Source organism: Melanotaenia boesemani, chromosome 10 (assembly GCF_017639745.1).
Source record: "Melanotaenia boesemani isolate fMelBoe1 chromosome 10, fMelBoe1.pri, whole genome shotgun sequence".
Taxonomy (NCBI): domain Eukaryota; kingdom Metazoa; phylum Chordata; class Actinopteri; order Atheriniformes; family Melanotaeniidae; genus Melanotaenia; species Melanotaenia boesemani.
In genome coordinates this window covers 3,221,380-3,241,937 of record NC_055691.1, presented here as the reverse complement: position 1 = coordinate 3,241,937, position 20,558 = coordinate 3,221,380, and the positions used below count along the sequence as shown (strand labels likewise).

The window sequence follows — 20,558 nt, the reverse complement described above, 5'->3', positions numbered from 1 at the left end:
GGCATACTTAAGCTAGGTTCACACTGCAGGCAGAAGTGACCCAAATCCGTTTTTTTTGCCCAAATGCGACCTGTATCTGATCTTTTCATAACAGTCTGAACAACACAGATCCGTTTTTTTCAAATGCGACCCAGGCCACTTGGATATGTGGTCCGATACGTATCTGATCTTTTGCCATGCGACTTCAGTCTTAACGGCCAGGTCGCATTAATCCAACCTACACGTCACGCACAACATTGTTTATAAACACTTATCTGTGAAGGCGCCCATATCACTCTCTCACCACTCCTGGCTGCGACTCCGTACCCACATGTTTCTCTGTACAGACGTTGCTGCCACTGCTCCTCAAAATGCCATGGCCACAAATCTGGCTCTCCTTTTTTGTAATCTCCTCCCTAAAACGATGCCATTGAAAATGAGCTGGCTACGGTTGGACAATAACTTTAAAATTGCAACATACCTCCGCACGAAGACATCACACGCACGTTAACTGTCACGTTGTCGTGTCTTCTGCGCATGCTGAACACTTTTGGAGGGCATAAGGTTCAAACAGGAGATCACATACAAGTCGCATTTCATTGGAAACGTGAACGGACTCTCAAAATAAATTCGGCTTTCACAAAAAAAGTCGAAATTGAGCATTATGCCCTGCAGTGTGAACCTAGCCTTAGAGCCCCTTATGCCTTCTGATTTGTGTTTGGGATGGGTGGGTACACAATTTTTTTGCATTTCCAAAGACAAAAACTAGGAAGGGTCCCAGAATATTCAATCTAACTCATCCTACTTTATTAGGACCCTTCCATTGGGGTCACAATCTTACTAGTCTGACCCTAAAGGGTGGAGCTTGATATAATGCCATAGATACAACAAAAGAATTCACCTGGAAGTTCATCATTTTCCCGTTTTTTGTTTTTGTGTCACATTCTTCGTCATAATTCAAGAAATCGTACTATTACGTCACTGGCGCATCTATCACTATTTGGCTTATACCCTGCCTACCAGGTCAGAGTAATGTTGGCTATGAAAAAACAGATCAGGGTTTACCAAACCTTCCCAAGCCTTAGTACAAACGTGGCCTGGTTTAAACACCACAGCCTACCAGAGTATTGCTTCTGATCATGTCCATCCCTTTATGACCACAGTGGAGCATCTTCTGATGCTACTTCCAGCAGGATAATGCACCATGTCACAAAGCTCAGATCATCTCCAACTGGTTTTTTGAACATGACAATGAGTTCACTGGACTCCAACGGCCTCCACAGCCACCAGATCTCAATCTAGTAGTTGGGATGTGGTGGAACGGGAGATTTTCATCATGGATGTGCAGCCAACAAATCTGCAAAAACTGTGTGTTGCTATAAAAAAATAAATAAAAAGTTCGATTCCCAGATACTAACCGATTCTAACATTTAGTATCTAGTTAGATATTAACAGGTATCTATACTTCAATGCCATTTTGGCATCTGCTGGTTCACAGAAAAGGACCAGCCCATTTTAAACAGGCACTGCATCAGGCAGCCCCGCACATACAGCATCTCCCTGGAGGACCCACTGTTTACAGTGTTGCAAACTTAGCAACTTGTTGCTATAATTAGTGAATTTTTAGACCTCTTTGGCAATTCTTGAAAAATAAATAAATAAAAGCGCCTAGCAACAAATTTAGAGACTTTTTCTGGTGTTACTGGAGACTAACAAACATTTATTGTTTGCTCTGCTCAACTCTGAGCTGCAGGAGGAGCAGATTACTGTTTTGCTCCATAATCAGCCTGAAATGAATGAAATGCTCAAAGCTGCTACTGGCTGATCACGTCCTAGCTTACAGTCAGATGTTAATGCCTTTAAATGTAGACTGCAGACAAAAACATTCAAAAAGTTAATCTATCAAACTATTTTTTAATTAATTAATGTAGTTTTAAAACATAAACTCAACTAGTTTGTTCTACTGTTAACTTGATCTCGTCTCAAGTATTTTGAAGGACACTTATGTAAACAAGAACACTAACTAGTGGTTGAAGTTTTTTTTTAGTTATGTATTTTTTGCACCACAGTGAGCAAACAGTCTGAGAACACTATTAGAGACTATATGAAGACTTTATCTGCACAAACTAATAGCTTTAAAAAAAATTTATATTAAATTTTTAATGCCTTTTTTATATTTATTATTATATTTTTGACATTGTGTTGTTATTTTTGTGGTGTTCTGACTGATTAAAAAAATTGAAATAGTATTGAGTATTGTGCAGTATCCGTATCAAGTTTGACATTTTTGTTCATGAGAACCGTAGACGCTATCATTTCAATATTGAGCAAAATATCTGTTTCCAACACTTTGTTGAATTTATGACCAAAAATTACAGCAGTTCTGAATGAAAATAGGGTCCTGATAAAGTGGATGATGAGTGTACAGAGAAGACCTAATTTACACTTCCTTGTTGATCACACTAACACGAGATGTTGGACCAGAATTTAAGAAGGGATGATCTATATACATCTATATAAAGTTATTCATGACATTCAGCCAGTAATCACAGACGAGTGTGTGTCTCGATGTGATGGACAAACCTCTTGAAAACAGCCGTCTCAGTTTTGGCATCGACAGTGAGGCTGACTGTTTCTTTCATGGAGCCGTTGATGACAGTCTCGGTGATGCTCCTTTGCTCAGAACAGGAAGTTTCCTCCTCCTGGTTCGACCTCCTGCAGTCCTTCGGTGAGGTGTAGGAGGGAGGAACAGCACCACCCTCCAACCAGCCATCACACTCTGAAAGGCATTAATGATGACATGTATCTGATCAGAGTGTGTACACTCTGAAGAAATCGCACATACTGAACTGGGCCATCTCAGCAGTCCTGTTTCCTCTGACATTCTTATTTTTTTAAATGTTGCATTTCTTATTTGTGGCTTCTGAAGACACCAGATTTGTGTCACTGGTGGGAAAACCAGACTATTGGAACAACCTCAGACTGTACAGATAAGCTTGCAGAACTAACCCTCAGGTGGGACTGGTGCATTGACTCCCAAGGGATCTATTGTCTCCATGCTGGTCTCCATGGCAACAGGAGAGTTGCACCTCAAAGGGTCTTTGGGACTGAAACAGAGAAGTTTATATTTGGTAATTTTTCAGTAAAAAAAAAATACAACAACAGTGAAAAATGTCCCTAAAGAGTCTGTAGCTTAGAACCAGAACCAGTTCCGGTGTCATACCTGACGGGGGAGAAGCTGGAGAAATCAGCCCAGCCGGTTTCAGAGCTGGACATGACAGCTGGAGAAGAGCTCCATGCTGCATCGGGAAGGACTTTAGTGGAGGACAGAGGGGAGGGTGCAGCAGGATTGTTGGGGCTGGAGGCTGAAGCCGTGGATGTTCCTGTGTCCATGGGGATGTCATCAAAGTTGGCTGTCCACACCGGACCTGCAGTATAAGTGGCTTTGAACATTTCTTTTCAACCTAACTAGAAGATTTAGAAACATGGAAAAACATCTAGCTAGCTTTGACTTCCAGCTGACCTTTAGCAGAATAGCTGCTGTTTCAGTATTAATAATAGTATTATTAAATCCAGTTTTAATAATACTGGAACAGTGGAAATGAAGAAACAAGACCAGGTATCCAAAGACAGTCTTCATATTGGTTTTTAAAAACAGTGAGAAAATATGAAGGTCTCTGAATCACATCTCCACATATTTATTCCTTGAGTATTACCATTTCTACTGTGACTATAAACTGAAAATAAAGTCAATCATAGTTCTTACACAAGGTCATCATCCAGAAAACCTTAATGAAACTGGAACTAAATAAGTCTGCCAAAGTAAAAAACAAATGATCCTCCCATGTGTTTGCAACCTACAGTGTTCAGGCTGGTGTGTGATGCGTTCAATGACACCAACCTGTGTCGACTTCCATTCTGTCATCAGTACCAGGGTTGGAGGCTTCGAATGTGTCTCTCTTTACATCCTCTTCCTCAGAGTCTGTGCTCTCCTCACTATCTGTACTGCCTGAACTCCTGAGATGGACACAGTTATTTCACATCAGTAAAACTTATCCTGCAGAGAATCTTTACAGTTTAGGTTTATTTAAAACAGGCTTCTGATGCTAGCAGGTCTTATATTTTTTTCTTTTTAAGTCTTTAAACTTTCAATTTAATTACTTTTTCAGCCTCTATGGAAACTAGAAACATGAAGTAACCAAAATCTAACCCATAAAATTGACATGTGCAAAATATGATGCATTTGTTAGTCCAGGTCATTACGGATAAATTGGGGACTACAGACACTGAACTGACCTCGGGCGTCTCTGAGCCTCTGGAGCGAAGGTGACATCTTTTTCATCCCAGATGTCGTCCTCATCTGAACCGGCATCTTCAAACTGCTGGATTTTCTCCTTACAGCGAGCCTCAAACAAAGCTATATTTGCCTGTGGAAAACACATACACACAACACATAAATATACATAAATAAATAAAACACATGGTTTACAGTAAAAATACTTCCAAACAAACTGAATTTTATAGAGAGACAGCTGTAAATCACAGGTGAACATTAGCAGGCTCAGTTCAGATGTTTCCTCAGTGGAGACAAATGAAAACATGTTTGTTAACAGACCCCCTCCCATGGCTATGTATAGCCTCACTATACATAAATTTATGATCAATATTCAGAGTACTTACACTTTCATTTGTATTGAGTGAAAAATTGATGTCTGATATTCTATCAAAGGGAATACTGCAATGTTAAAGAGAAAAGAGTTTAGTTCAGTTAGAGCCGTTAAACACTTCAACACTGCAGCTCTGACAAAACCCAACAGTCTTTTCTCAATGTGCAGAAAACCAACTGAACAAGCACAGAACGGGTCCTGGTACCAGAAACAGAACCAGGAAACAATCACCGTCATTATCTGGCTGCTCTGTGAATGGAAAACTTCATCAGAAGAAGAAACAGGCAATTTTAATCACTCAGGAGGAGACTGTTAAGAGTTTTGTCAGAGGTGAGACACACTTTACATCATCTGTCATACTACATCTAAGTACTGGTTACTGCTTCAGCTAACAGTTGAAAAAACACATGCAATGTAGGGATGCCACAATTACTTGATTTCACAATTAATCACGGCATTAAACACCACAATTAATTAATCGTAAAGAACCCTCAAAATGGTCACTTTTCTGGAAAAAAGATGATGTCTGAACCACATCATCAGAACAGCGCAACACGTACATAAACCAAAAACGAAATTATGCAACATCTTTCTGTTGCCACTTGTGTCGCCCGAGTGGGAAAGTACAGCAGAGGAAGAGTTATTCTCTCCAAACGGACAGATTAAAATCATCCTTGTTGGATTTTATTGGTTCTAGAAAAAATGAACAAGGTGTCATTGTGGAGGACGGTTCACCAGCCTGTAAAGCTTGACATTAAAAGGAAATACAGCCAACATGTTTCACAAAATGCAGGTTAACCAGCAGCTTTGAACGACAAAGGTAAATGCTCAGTAACTCAGCTAAATGTTAACATTTACAGTATCTCACAGAAGTGAGTGCGCCCCCTCATGAGATAACACTATATAAATTTAACTTTGTTTTACAGAATATCAAACTACGGAAACTAAACTTTGATATTCTGTATGTCCAATTTTCATTTACTAAATATATACTAAAATATTTGCAAAATGTGTCGCTTATGTGAGATACTGTATCTGATGTAACACTGGCATTAAATGTTAGCGTTATTTGTAGTTTTCTAAGGTTGGACTTACAGCAACATGTTACGTTAATTCACTGAACATTATATTATACAGATGAGAAAAGCAGAAAAATCTTGCTGTTCAAACATGTGAGGTGGTAGCCTTTTGTTGTCAGTGTAATATAGACTGTATGAGAGAGTGTATTTAGATACCTAGTCTTGTTTCTTCATTTTCAGTATTATTAAAACTGGATTTAATAATACTATTATTAATACTGGAACAGCAGCTATTCTGCTAAAGGTCAGCTGGAAGTCACAGCTAGCTAGACGTTTCCCCTTGTTTCTAAATCTTCTAGTCAGGTTGAAAAGAAATGTTCAACACTACTTTTATAATTCAGTTTCCAGAACAAAGCCTCCCAAGTCCAGGAAGGGGTCCTGTAGCCTTTTCCATCTGTTTTCTCAGAGATAAATCCAGAGTTAATTTGTAGGATTTTTTTATATTGTTTACAGAGCAGAGGGGATTTATTTGGATTGATAGTTCTTGTTTACTTCATTATACACTGCCTGGCTGAAACAAAAAATGTTGCCAAAAAAAAAAAAAAAAAAAAAAAAGATAACACGCTAATATTTCATTGGACCACCTTTAGCTTTGATTACAGCAGCATTCATTATAGCATTGTTTCTATAACGATATGTCACAAGATTTATTTCCATCTAGTGTTGTTGCAGTGTTGCACTGATGAAGCACAAAGCCTTCTCCAGCACATCCCAATGATTCTAATTGGGGTCAAGCATAGACTGTATATAAAAGATGGATGGAGCCTCTGTGACATCACCCTTAGGTTACTGAAGAGCAAAAGTGAAGCTCGTTGGGTGCTTCCCACCCTTGCCATCTTGGCAGCGTCATGCCTGCCATAGCTCTTGGAAAATACAAAAATGGGCAAAGTGGCGGAGCTGAGAGGGGGGCTGTGAGCGTGGGGGTGAATGACTGACGTCTATCTAACTCCAAGCTGCCTGTAACTAAGTGCTAACTGAGCCAACTCGGATCAAACGTGAACTAACCGGCTTATGAAGGTAGGCGGGCTAAAGCGCACTGTTAGCCAGCTAAAAACTGTGTTTGTGCTGCACTCTCCCTTCTTTATGCGGATATTGGATACCCGTCAATCAAAAGGACACGGCCCTAATTATGCCAAATTTTAAGATTAAATAACATCCAAAATTCACCACCCTCACAGTTGTCATGAAGGTAAACTTGACCCTTTTAATCCTAAAATGGATTTTTGTACCAGGCTTTAAACATGTTTATTTCTGCTGTGAAGTTGGTCTTTTTAACATGGGAGTCTATGGGGATTTGCGCTGTTTTGGAGTCAGCCTCTAGCAGATGAGGGGTGAACTGCAATTTTTTTTAACTTCCACATAGGCTTCAAATTTCACCTACAGAGGTTGCTGCTTGAGTTTAAGTCTGGACTTAGTGATGGTCAATCCATGTGTGAAAATGAACCACTTTCACAATTTCAGCCCAATAAATCGTGTGAACGTCATCTAGGAATATGCTTTTCCCACAGGGGAATATGGAATAACCGGCTAATTCAGTATATTCAGGTAGTCAGCTGAACTCATTCTTTAGACACCTAATGTTGCTGAACCTAGACCTGACCAACTGCAGCAACCCCAGATCACAGACTGCCCCCACATGCTTGTATAGTAGGTAGGCACTAGGCATGATAGCTGCATTATTTAATCTGCCTCCCTTTTTTTACCCTGATACTCCCATCACTCTGAAACAGTTAGAAAAGTCTGTATCCTGTAGAACCACAAAACCTGCAAAACAGACATCTGAGAGGCAGGGCTGGGCACTGTACAGTTCAAGTCCTAATTTTCTCCCCAGATACATGTGAGGACAGGTCAGAGTTTTTACAGCAATAAACAGGTCAGATAAAAGTCTGAAATGAGATGTCAGAACTACAGTTTGGACTCATTAAACCACAGATGTCAAACTCCAATTATGGTGGGCCGCTGTCCTGCAGCTTTTAGACGTTTCCCTGCTTTAACACACTTTTTACAGATGCAAAGCTAAATCTTTTGAGGGCATTAATTAAATCTGAATCAGATTTGATAAAGCAGATAAAACCTGCAGGACAGCAGCCATCGAGGACTGCAGTTTGACATCCCTGCATTAGATGCTCTGATGGTAACAAACGTCCATCTGGAAGTGTGTTACCACAGCAGAGAAAGTGATGTGATGATACACATCACTGTCAATCAATAACACACATACACACTGAGTTTACAGTGGACTGGTGGGACTACCGATTCTTGTTGGTGTTTACATTTTTCATCCTGATAAAAACAGAAACATTGAATAAACAGTTTAACTAAAAGGTGTAAACATTTAATTAGGACCACCACTTTCACACTGCATGTCAAAAGGAAAAGCCACACTCCAATATTTTGTTAGAAAGTGAGACTGCCTTTTCTTGAGTTTCCTTTACCACGTGTGTGTGTAGCACCGATATTGTAATAACCAATAATGTCATGTTTTCTTTTTAATTTTACATTTCTAAATTAGAGTTTATTGTCTATGTTGTATTTTCAAGTTAAGTGCCATTACAGTGCCAGTCCAGTTAGGTTCAAATGTTGGTCTGAATGGTTTTAACAATTTCCTTGAAACTGTTTTAATTAAATGTTTATTTATTTATTTTTTTCCCATTTATTTGACAAAGCAACACCCAAAATATAAACTAAATTCTAAAAATTTTGTACAGCAAATGTTTCAGGAATTGGCTCAACAATTAAAGAGACAGAATGCCGTATAATAACATATCCGTGAGGAATAAATATAACTATGCCATTTACTTTACTTTTTTGTTTTTAATGTGGAAATGGCACAAAAACTGTAATATATTTTTTTATGAAGTCCAATTTATTTATCACTACACTTTCAATAAACTGTAAGTTTTTACATTAGCCAAATATTTTTATTAATGCTAGGCTAATGACATAACCAAACAATGATATAACAACTTATGACATTAGCGGCTAAATGTTATTACGTTATTAGCTTTAAAATGGCCAAAATGATTACATTATTGGTTACTACAAACTCTTACCAGTATGTTTAGTTAAATCGAGATGGTGACCTTTTTTGGGACAGGCAGTGCCATTGCATTATAATTTTTTTTTTTTTTTTTTTTTTAAATAAAAAAATCTTTACAGTCCAACCCATAATTAAGCCCATAGCTGTAAACAAATCTGACACCATCCCAGTTAGATGAGAAGCCCCTGTTTCTAAAAGCCCACCACCACTGCAGATACGACCCAAACAGCTTACACTGATGAAGAACCAGACAGTGAAAACTACAAACATGGTGGATATGGCAGCCAGAAATAAGGCCAATCAGGAAAAACGACTATTTTAAAGCCAAATCGGAATATTTTTTCTTTTCTTCCACACACTAGGCAATACCCCTTCTCTAATTTCTGATGCAGACAGTTTTCTCTTGAAAAACAGAATTTTATAAATTCAAGTTAAACTTTCTTGTGTTAATAAACTATAGGGTGTGATGATAGAGAATAAAGTGATATAAATGTTTGATTCTTGTGTAAATAAAATACAAATTAATAAATGGCCACCCGGTTTGTAATGTTTTCAGTGTGGTGTCCTTCAGTGTTACACAGAAAAATGTAGACATGCAGGATGAGTACTCACTCCACAACATCGTCCTGATCAGCAAACTCTTCATCATTGAAGCCGAACTGCTCAATAAAATTGGACGTCATTTGTTGCATCTGATAATCAGAAAAGGCCTGGCAAGACCCAGGACCAATGATAATGATATAGTCTTAGCTCTACACACAGCTGGGCATTACTTACACAACAAAAATTAGCAAATGCAAATACACATGTTAACACAAAAGGCTGGGACAATGTGTGAAATAAAGCTTAGAAAGATCACAAGAAGTGATCTGCAGTTCACTTATTAGAAGGTTCCCCACCCCCTAGCAAAATGTCCTGTCCGCCCAAGAATGCCAAGTTATTTTCATTTAACAACGCAATATGAATGAACACAGAATAAACAGAGAGACATTCAGGGAAATAAATAATGTACCAATGCATCCAAGAAAAAGGTTAGTAGCACTTGACCATTTTTTGGGTAAATATGGTCATATTTAAGCAGCAACAGTAGAAACAGTCAGTTTGTCTCTGAAGCACCTACAAAAACTATTTAAAAGTAGGCGATAAAAAAAAAATCTGACTAGGGATGTACTGACGTAAAGTTAAAAAAAACACCTAGAAAGTAACCCCAACACACTGTTTGTTCAGCCATTTATCAAATATGCTGTCAAATCTAAGTGTGCACACCCCAGCCCTAAAGAAAAACAAAAACAGTTGCTGCGTACCATTTTCAATTAGTCACTGGGCTTAAAATGTTTTTATACATAGTCACATTATATTTACATTTTTATTTCACACAATGTCCCAACTCGAGGTGGACGAAAGACCACAACTGATGCAGGAAAACATCTTCTATCACTAACAGCTGCAGTTAAAATGACTCTGTTCAGCAGACAGCATGAGTAATGTGGACAAAGAATTTGTAATATTTAGTTCATTAACCATGTCTTGTGGAAGCTGATAATTAAAACAGCCCACTGTGGAGAATATGGCAGATAAGGCCCAACCCTCAGCCCAACCTTTTCAGAAAACACAGTTGCATGTTGGAAATGTGTGTTAAAAAGCAAACATGCACTTCATGGCTTTTATCATTTTACTGTAACTTTAGTTTCTGAAACATAATTAGTTGTTAATTAAATTAATTAAAGCCATGATGGAGAGAAGCACTGGTAGAAATATTAAGTTACAGATATTTTTGTTTACACATGTAAAAAGATGAAGACAGACTCATGTGCACTGGTGGAACAATAGGGACAATTTCCACTGAAAACACAGCTTCTAAAGTTTTTCAAGTTTTGTAACACAGCCTTGATTTAAGTAAATTATCAGGGACTGTGGAAGTGGAAACATGTTCATGAAGTCAGCTTACAGCTTTCTGTAATCTCTCCACATAAAGTTTAGATACTTCCAGAGCAGCTTCCTGGATATCCTGCTGCTATGATGTTACATGAAGCTTCAACAGATTCTTCCTGAAAACTGATCTGTATCTGATACTAAAGACTACTAAAACAAGAAAAGTCTCCAAGACTGCTGACAGATGTTCTGAGAAGAGTCACGGCCTTCTGAACACCACCTCATCATTTTCTGTATGTTAATTCTTTCTAGTGACTAAAGTTTAGTGGAAAAGTTCCTTCAGTTAAATTTTCTGAAAATAACAATTTTAGAATAATTTAGATGAAAGATAAATCTAATTTCGTCTAAAAAATCTTTTTCAGATTCATGTTTTGATCTGTTCTAGGCTGTTGACTCACATCCTGCATTAACAATTACATGGTGAAACTTTGAGATTTTAAAAATGTTAACCTAATGTTAATTTTTTTATGTTTCAATTCTCCAACTGTGTGTAAACAGAGCTGATTTTCACCAAAAGCTGTGCCATAAAACTGGGAAATATTCAGACATTTATTTGTGGAAGGTGCTGTGACCTTACTGAAGAAATGTCCTAATGTGTCCTCGTATAGAAATAAAAAAATCTATTTTTTAAGTAATAGCAATAAGCTGGCATGATACAACAACACAGCTTCAGTTAACACTGTCCACTGATGCATACTGGAGATGTGTATGTGTGTGTGTGTCTGTAGGTCTTACTTGTTGAAGTGAGGAGTCCTGGTGAAAGCCACTGTCTTTAAAGTCCACCTCATCATCACTAGAAGAATGGATGTGATGTGTGTTCACCTGAGGAAATATTTATTTTCAGGTTAATGCTTTGCTCCATAAAAACAAACAGGCAGTCTCATGTGGCTTCAACACAATCACAACCAACCAACAAAAAAGAAAAAAAGAAAAGAAAAAAATTTCTGAACCCTTAAAGTCAGAAAGGTCATTCTGTTCTGGATGCAGAGACTTACTTGTGAGGCAAACATTTAGTGGAATTAATCTAAAAGCTTCATCGTCAGATTTGATGATGATGATAAAACTCACCAGGTCAACAGTGTTTCTTTTGTTTGTGTCTGCAAGCTGCCCAGAAATAAATGCCTCCCATTTCTCTCTGTCCTCTGTGGGGAGCTCTGTAACACACATGAACACATTTTTGTAAATGGACAAACATTCAGAGCTTTCTGGAATCATTTCCTCCCCGCTGACACCGACACAGCTGCCAGGAAATCAGATTTTTACAACATAATAATCACAGAAAGAAGAACTCGAGAATGATTTTCTTTCAGTTTCTAAAAAATAAAAATAAACTTATTCTTGTCTTTGGTTGGTGTGTTTAGTCTTATTTTAGAAATGAATTAGACTGAGGAGTGTGGGGGCGTAAACAATGCGGCTATCACTTCCAACATGTCAGCTGTCTGACAGGTAAAGACTTTTACAGTGAGATGAGTCACTGCAGCTGCTGCTCTGTTTATTATTGTTCAAAATGGCCTGCAGCTTCCTCCTCCTCATCTGCTGCTCCATCACAGTTCTAAGAGGGTCTGGCCCCTGCTGGCACAGAACTGGCCGTTTTTGCTTTTTTAAATCAGTTTGTCCAGAGGCATACAGTTTTTATCTCTAGTGCCTCCACCCCAGCTTACAGCAGCATTGAAAGACAGACTTTCAAAGACATTGCGATGGAAAATGTGCAGCATGTCAAATGTGTGTAGGGGAGGGTGTGAGTGTGGGGTTATATGGGGTGGAGATTGGAGCAAGGTTTTAATAGTTTTGGATTTTTTATTAGTTTTAGTTTTTATTTCGTTTTGACTTTTTATTTTCAAATTCAGTTAGTTTTAATTAGTTTTTAGAGCAAATTTTCTAGTTTTTATTAGTTTTCGTTTTTTAAAAATGCTTAGTTTTAGTTTAGTTTTTATCAGTTTTAGTGTTAGTTTTAGTTTTTTGTTTGTTTTTTTCTAAATTAGAGTATTTGCCAGGTAAAAAATTCAAAATAATCAGAATAAGCACTTTATAATAAAAACTTAAGATACACTTTTTAAAAACTGTATCATGAGGAAACATGAACAGCCAACGACAAATCAGAGACAGCAGCCCATAAGACAGAAGCCTTAAGTATAAAAAAAATAAAAAAAATGTGTGCAATGCGGCTTCTGAGATCGTGTGCTAGGTAAAACTCAACATAACCAACATATTAAAGACACACAACAACATAACATGAATCCATTCAAGAGACAATTCACAGACCTTGGCAGCCAGGAGTCTAAAGGAGATAAATCTGACTCATCATGAACAACCTGAAAAACCCAACAAACTCTAGACCAGAGCTTTAATTCATTCAGATGAAACAATTCACCTTTAACTACATAAAGAATTGAACTAGAGGTGCAGCAACTTTAGTACAAATCACTGCATCTGTTTAACAGTACAGGACCTCACATGTTATACTGGACATGAAAGCAGTGAATATTTTACACACTGAAAGTGAATGTGTCTGATAGAAAACAGAACCAGCAGCTGGTTAAGATACTGATCTATCAGCTGGATGCTGATGTGCTTTTCTTTTCTTTTCAGAATTAAAAGTTTAGTCTCCCAGAAAGACCAGGAGAAAATCATCCATGCATTCATCTCCAGTAGGCTGGATTACTGTAATGGTCTTTTAACAGGACTTCCTAAAAAGAGCATTAAACATCTGCAGCTCATCCAAAACGCTGCTGCTAGAGTTTTAACCAGGACTAAGAGATCTGAACACATCACACCTGTTTTGAAATCTTTACACTGGTTTCCAGTTTATGCTGGTTTCCAGTCAGTCACAGAATAGATTTTAAATACCTTCTGATTGTTTACAAATCCCAGAATGGTTTAGGCCCAGAATACATCTGTGATATGTTCAGAGAATATAAACCTAACAGAGCTCTGAGATCCAAAGATTCTGGTCAACTAGTCCAGACCAGAGTCCAGACTAAACATGGAGAAGCAGCATTTAGCTGTTATGCTGCAAACAAATGGAACAAACTGTCAGTGGAGATTAAACTTTCCCCAAATGTAGACATTTTTAAATCCAGGTTAAAAACATTTCTTTTCTCATGCACCTATGCATGAAATCTGCACGGTAACTTTTTAACTTATCTTGCTTTTAATCATTTTAATGTAATTTATTATTTTATTGTGATTCTTGCTATGTGCTGCTGCCTTTTACTATTTCTTAATATCTTTAATGCCTTTGTTTTATGTAAAGCACTTTGAATTGTCCTGTACATGAAATGTGCTGTACAAATAAACTGCCTTTCCTTCTATGCTAAACATACATAACCTACTGTCCAACACTGTAAACAAAAACTACTTTAAGCCTCTCAAATTCAGCTTTTCAAGATTTTGTGTGTGACAGTGTGTGTAGGTCTGTTTGCGTATGTGTGCGAGACTCTGTGTGTGTGTAACTGACAGTGTGTCTGTGACTCACGTTCCCTCCCCATGCTGCTCGGCCTGGCTGAAGCTTATCAATCTGTGGAGGGGGGCAGAAAGGCTACCTGGTCCAGGGACTCCTGGTTAACCTTCATGTGCAGCTTTTCAAACTGACTTTCAGATTCGTGGTTTTTCCTTCCACATATTGAACCACCTGCTTCTTCTACAAGACACTTTATCTTTGACATGGTCATAACGAAAGAAATCCCAAACAGGTCTCTCCTCGCTTTCTCCTAACTTTCTCCGTAGCATCACGCTAACAGGCGCGGGCGGACACGCTGTTGACACGTGACGTCACGGCCGTACCACGCAGACACCTGGCATAAATCCGGCAGAGTGAAGTGAACAGATTTCATATCAACCCCGAGGCGTTATGTATGAAATAAATTTACAAAAAACGAAAACGAAGGACATTTTTGCTTTAATTTTAGTTAGTTTTAGTTCGTTTTGTAAACACACAATACAGTTTCAGTTAGTTTTCGTTTTTTTAAAAACTCTCGTTTTTATTTTTATTTCAGTTAACGAGAATGTTTTTTTCATTTTAGTTTTCGTTAACTATAATAACCTTGGATTGGAGTAGGTGTGGGGGGGGGGTCGATGGAACCCCTGGTTCTGGGGGTGTGCGGCTGGAACATCAGGGTGTGTGCTGGCCTATGCTGGGTAGTTGTCTGGGTGGGGCCAGGTCCTCCTAGGCATGGTAAGGGCCCTCTGCCTTTGGGGGGTGGGGGGCCTCCTCTGGGCTCCTGAGACCCTGGGCCCTTCGCTTGGGTTGCCCTGGATGGCCAGTCCTTGGTGGGGCCGGCGGCTGCCGATCTTGGCCCACTGGGACCTGTGCCCCAAGACCGCGGGTGGCTCTCCTCTGCCGCCCTTTGGGTGGGGCTGGAGTCGTCTTCGGGGTGGGGTGGCTTGGGTTGGTGCTCCAGGGATACTGCTGAGGGCCCGGGTCTCTAGGCTGCCCTGGTCTGCTCTGACCTCACCACCATGCCTGAAGCTTGGGGTTGTAATCTAAAAACCCTCAATTTTAATTGCTAACAACACACACTTCACTAACAGTCCTGAGCGGGGAAGGTGGGTCCTCTCATACCCCAGGCTAGGCTGGCTGCACTGATAGGGGGATGCCCAGTCTGCTGCATCTGTGTGGGTGTGGTGGTGTTTGGGGGGATTTGGGGCTCGCTATCCTTTGGGCTCTTGGGGCACTGGGGCCTGGGGCCTTTGCTCTGACCGCCCTGGATGGCACTGGCTGGGGCCTTCCTGTCGCCCTCTGGGTGGGTCCAGGGTGGTTTTTGTGGTGCGGTGGCTGGGGTTTGCGCTCCGGGATTGCTGCTGATCACTCTGGTCTCTGGGCTGCCCTAGTCTGCCTCTAGCCTCAGGAGAGACATGGTCTCATTTGCACAATCGCACTCATCTTTGATCAATCCTTATTCCTCATACTCTGCATGCTGACAGTCCCTGAGTTGTCCAGTGAGGTTATACACCAAGAGCTACTTTTGTTTAGGGTTTTTTTTTGTGCGTGTGTTTCTGGTACTTTTTGTCTTTTTGTTGTGATACATGTTGTTGCTTTCTTGGTTATTTTTTTTAACCTGATGACTGTCAGCTTAGTTTACCTGTAAAAGCTGTAGGAAAATCTGTTGTGTTTCTGTACAGGTGTAGCAGTTGGCGTTAGGTTGGACTGAAGGGACATTGCCTTTTATCTACTGTATCTTTGTCTCTACTCCCTTATTTCTACTTTCATTTTTACTTCTCTTCATTATTCTTTTTTTTTTGTCCCCTTCGGTCAGGTCCAGCGAGATTACATAAATTCTATAATTCAAAATAAATACATAAGATGATAAATAAAAAGAAAGAGATTAATAAGAGGAGTCTTATACCCATTATACTCCCTTTGTCAAAGCAAATTTGTTCAGTACACAGCAGCCAGACCATCTTTCTGCCCGCTACTATGCTGGACAGGATAAGTAATATATAAAGAAAAAAACAAAAACTTACAATGTTATAAAATGCATAAAAGTTAAAAATTTAAATGACATAATATTGATAACATGTTTGAGGAACAGCTGTAATATAAAATAACTGATGATGAGCTCTGATGATCAATGAATCATCATCATCAGGAGGATGTTGTTGCTTTACTCTGCAAATCTGAACGTATCAGTGAATGACACATTTTCTGATAAATGGACCATAACAAAATGAGTTGGTTCTAAATTAAGACGCCCAAACATGAGCTGTCAAACACAAAAATGTCCACTTCCAAGACGACAAAGCTACTTAAACAAAATAAAATAAACCTGAGAAGGGAGCGTGCTGAGCTCAGAAGTCAGAGAGACGAGTTCTTACCTGAGATGAGCTGCTGGATCTGCGGGCCATTAGGACCTTTGTCACTGTTATGAACTATAGAGTTGGCTATTCTGGTAAGATGACCCATGTAGCCTCGTCGTCTGCCACCTTCAGCCCTAAAACACACAGAAAGCAGCACAACTAAGCACTCAGAACCATATGAGTTATGAACCAATAAAACAAGGTACTTAAAAACCAGAAAACGTACTGTTCCTTCTCGTTGGAGCTCCAGGCATCTACGATTCTTTGTATAAACTGGCACTTCTGAAAAAGCTAGAAGGGAAACAAATTCATGTAAACAGCTGAATCCACTAACTCCTGATCATACATCTCCTGTGCTGAGTAATAATCATTCATAACCAGAACTGGCTGCTTGTGGGCAGAACACACAATATTTGTGTGGCTGAGAATTTGTTGTTCGGAAAATTAAAAAAATACTAAAACAAACAATGTTGTGTCTGTATTAAACTGCATCATTTCCAACTTCAAGTTTGCAGTTTTTCAACAATCCCAGAAATTAAAGCTCAAGCATGCATGTTAACCTCTAACCTAATAACAATTTATTCGAGAACTGCTGTAAATATTTGCTCTTACATGTTTAATGAGGATGCTCTCCATCACGTGTCCCTGCTCCGCCTCTGGCTGAATGTCCATCGGAGCGGGTGGCATAGCCAGGATCATCGCTGTGCAGATTTCCACCTGAATATGGAGGAAGTTGTTCCAGATGTATTTGAAATACATATCCTGTAGAGCAGAACAAAAAAAATTAGAAGAGCAGTTTAACAACAGCCGTGTACTACTGCAGTTTGTATATGACACTATTATAGCAAGCAAAAAACTTATTTCAGTTCTCCAATATTTCAAACTACAGATGCGCAGTGACCTCAAAAGTCCATCAATTATTGCCAGTAATCCATTTACACAGGTCATTTGAAGAAGCTTCATATATTTTGCTCTGGAAATGAGCTCATTTTTCCTCACAGAACAGTCATGTAAAGACTGACCCAGTAACTCCAGACGCTGCCTTTTCCAGGTCAATCTGCTCCCGGTAGCAGCTTGGCTCTGGTCAAGGGTCTAGACTAAAGCCTCGTTTTCACCAACAGGTGAGGGTCAGGACAGGATGGTTAGGGTGCAGATTTAGTTTGTAAACTGTAATCTTGTTGCATTTCCACAGCCAACTGTAAACTTACATGAGAGGCAGAGTATCAGTCGAATAGATAGATGCCTCTGCTATGTGACAGAATGATGCCACCACAGCGTAGCACATTACTTAATGTATAACCAAAACACGACTCAGAAACAAAGGAGGAAAAAGGTGTTCATCCAACAGTTTGTTCTTTCTTCTTGGCGGTGCTTCGTAACACCATTTTAAGTGGAGATTTAATCAGTCAATAAGAAAATATGTTGCTCTAAACAAAGAGTCAGTCCTGCTTTGTTTTTATGCCAGGTTGCACATCAAGTGACTTTTTTTTTTTTCCTTAACCAATTTACAGATTGCAGTGTGTCAAACTCCACTCTTTCAGGTTGGGTCGGTTAGGTTAGCACCCCAATGGAAGGGTCCCAACAAAGCAGGACGAGTCGGCTATTAGGGTACTCCTCTCAGTTTTCGGGTGTGGAAACACAATATATTCAATATTAACATTTCCTGTCTTCTCTAGCCCAAAATTGTGATGTCTGTCTCACTTCAAGGATGTAGAAGTCGGATAAAATGCAACATGAACGTTCAGGTTGAGTTTGCTTTGAAAAAGAAATTAATTTCTTGAATTAATTTCTGAGATATTGTTAATTGTATAACATGAGGAGCCAGAGATCTACACTATATTGCCAAAAGTATTGGCTCACCTGCCTTGACCCCTGTATGAACTTATTAGAAATCCTATTCTTAATCAAATGAGCTCAACAGATGTTGGCCTACCCTTTGCAACTACACCAGCTTAAACTCTTCTGGGCAAGGCTTTCCACAATGTTTAGGTGTGTCTATAGGAATTTTTGACCATCCTCCAAAAACACATTTGTGAGGTCAGACACTGATAAGTTGGATGAGAAGGCCTGGTTCCCAGCCGCCGCTCCAATTCATCCCATAGGTGTTCTTCTGGGTTTAGTTCAAGACTGTGCAGGCCAATCAAGTTCATCCACACCAAACTCGCTCATCCATGTCTTTATAGACCTTGCTTTGTGCACTGATGCACAGCCATGTTGGAACAATAAAAAAGGCCATTCCCAAAGTATTCCCACAAAGCTGGGAGCATGTAATTGTCCAAAGGCTCTTGGTATGCTTCAGCATGCCAAGAGCCTTTAGAACCCCCATTCCCAGACTCTTCCATCAGATTGCCAGACGGTGCGTCAGAGAACCCATCTTCACTGATCCAGAGTCCAGTGGCAGAGTTCTCTAAACCACTGTATTGCTTTTGGTGATGTATGGCTTGGATGCAGCTGCTTGGCTATGGAAACCCAATCCATGAAGCTCTCTTCCCACTGTTCCTGAGCTGACCTGAAGGCCAAATGAAGTTTGGAGGTCTTTAGCAATCGACTCTGCAGAAAGCTGCCGACCTTTGTGCACTATGCGCCTCAGCATCCCCAATCCCGCTCGGCCATTTTACAGGGCAACACTGTTCCCAGTCACTTCCACTTTGTTATACTGACAGCTGACTGTGGAATATTTAGGAGCAAGGAAATTTCAGGACTGGACTTGTTGCAAAGGTAGCATCCTATCACAGTACCACACTGGAATTCACTGAGCTCCTGAGAGCGACCCATTCCTTCACAAATGTTTGTAGAAACAGTCTACATGCCTCTGTGCTTGATTTTCATACACCTGTGACCATGGAAGGGATTGGAACACCAGATTCCAATTATTTGGATAGGTGAAGGAATACTTATGGCAGTATAGTGTAGCAGTTTTAAGGGTGTCATGTAAAAAAAACATGAGCTGACCTGTCCAACAACAAACAGCAGAAAAGAGGAGGACGGTACTTACTAGTATGACTCCCAGCGTGTTGAGGTTTATGAGTTCTGTGTTGATGCTGTGAGTGTTGCACTGCAACAGACTGGCAACCAGTCTGACCACATTGAGCCTGGTGTTGCCCACTGGGGGGTCCAGCACCCCCCAGGTTGTCTTCATCACATTCTTCTAATGTTGGGACAACAAACACAGCTTATCACTTAGAAAACTGACATAACATTGGAAATGGGGCAGACTTTAATGATTACGTTTAAACACAATGGCTTCACCTTTGGGGGTTCAAGCAGCAGCTGGTGAAAGTCTTTGAGTCGAGGTCTCACAGCCTCCAAGATGCTGTGGTTGACTGAGAATGAAGGATGCGACATCCCCGGGGGGCACTCCATATGGCCCTCAAATCTATAAAACAAAGTCATAAAGTTATCAACCAGCTCACCAAACACTGCAGAACCAAACTTATTGAACCACATCTACACAGTTCTGAAACAGGTAGAAAATTCTTTACAACTCGTTTGTTTATCTGTCTAATCCCAAAACTTCAGATACAACAACTGTGACTGATTCCTAAATTTGATTTTGATGTTTACATTCAGAAACAATCCCATATACAGTAACATTAAAGACAAGGAAGACAGGACATACGCAGGTCGCCTGGTCTCAAACAAGGTGAGTAGGATCTGAATCACGCTAACAATCGCAGATTCATTCTTCTCATTCTCAAAGATGTTGGAGAGGAGCTGCTCCACCGTCTCCTGCCTGAGGAAGATGGAAATGAAAAAACAATGCATTAACCCACTGACAGCACAGAAATATCCCACCATATTTAAACCTTCATCTGTAAGCAGAAACAAACTTCACTTTCTTCTGATGGAAGCAGATGAGGTTTTGTTGTTTTTTTTTTTTTTAATTTAAGAGTCAAGAACACAAGTAATGAAAAAAAAGTTTTTTTTTTCCCCATCAATTTGCAATCTTTCTCTTTCACTGTTTGGCTTGACTCAGTTCTTCTCTCTTCTCTGCAGATGGGTCTAGACTCTGACCATGGATCACAGGACCATGCTGACAGAAACCAGCAATGGCAGCAATGCTTT

At 39.7% G+C, this 20,558-nt stretch overlaps 1 protein-coding gene across 8 annotated transcripts in view; it reads right to left on the bottom strand.

Annotated features, from left to right (window-relative positions):
- The window catches only part of ppp6r3 (protein phosphatase 6, regulatory subunit 3), a 45,145-nt gene that overhangs the window by 9,229 nt on the left and 15,358 nt on the right, over nucleotides 1-20,558 (bottom strand). For 4 of the 8 annotated variants that reach the window (XM_041996372.1, XM_041996379.1, XM_041996373.1 and 1 more), the window contains 15 exons: nucleotides 20,113-20,226; nucleotides 19,743-19,869; nucleotides 19,489-19,641; nucleotides 17,106-17,255; nucleotides 16,720-16,784; nucleotides 16,512-16,627; nucleotides 11,766-11,851; nucleotides 11,433-11,519; nucleotides 9,378-9,475; nucleotides 4,660-4,714; nucleotides 4,276-4,406; nucleotides 3,881-3,996; nucleotides 3,203-3,407; nucleotides 2,989-3,086; nucleotides 2,563-2,758 (listed from right to left, as the gene is read on the bottom strand). In XM_041996372.1, coding sequence (XP_041852306.1) covers nucleotides 2,563-2,758; nucleotides 2,989-3,086; nucleotides 3,203-3,407; nucleotides 3,881-3,996; nucleotides 4,276-4,406; nucleotides 4,660-4,714; nucleotides 9,378-9,475; nucleotides 11,433-11,519; nucleotides 11,766-11,851; nucleotides 16,512-16,627; nucleotides 16,720-16,784; nucleotides 17,106-17,255; nucleotides 19,489-19,641; nucleotides 19,743-19,869; nucleotides 20,113-20,226 — 1,797 coding nt within the window. The remainder of the gene's footprint in view (nucleotides 1-2,562; nucleotides 2,759-2,988; nucleotides 3,087-3,202; nucleotides 3,408-3,880; nucleotides 3,997-4,275; nucleotides 4,407-4,659; nucleotides 4,715-9,377; nucleotides 9,476-11,432; nucleotides 11,520-11,765; nucleotides 11,852-16,511; nucleotides 16,628-16,719; nucleotides 16,785-17,105; nucleotides 17,256-19,488; nucleotides 19,642-19,742; nucleotides 19,870-20,112; nucleotides 20,227-20,558) is intronic. The other 4 variants (XM_041996376.1, XM_041996380.1, XM_041996377.1 and 1 more) reach the window with 2 other exon arrangements.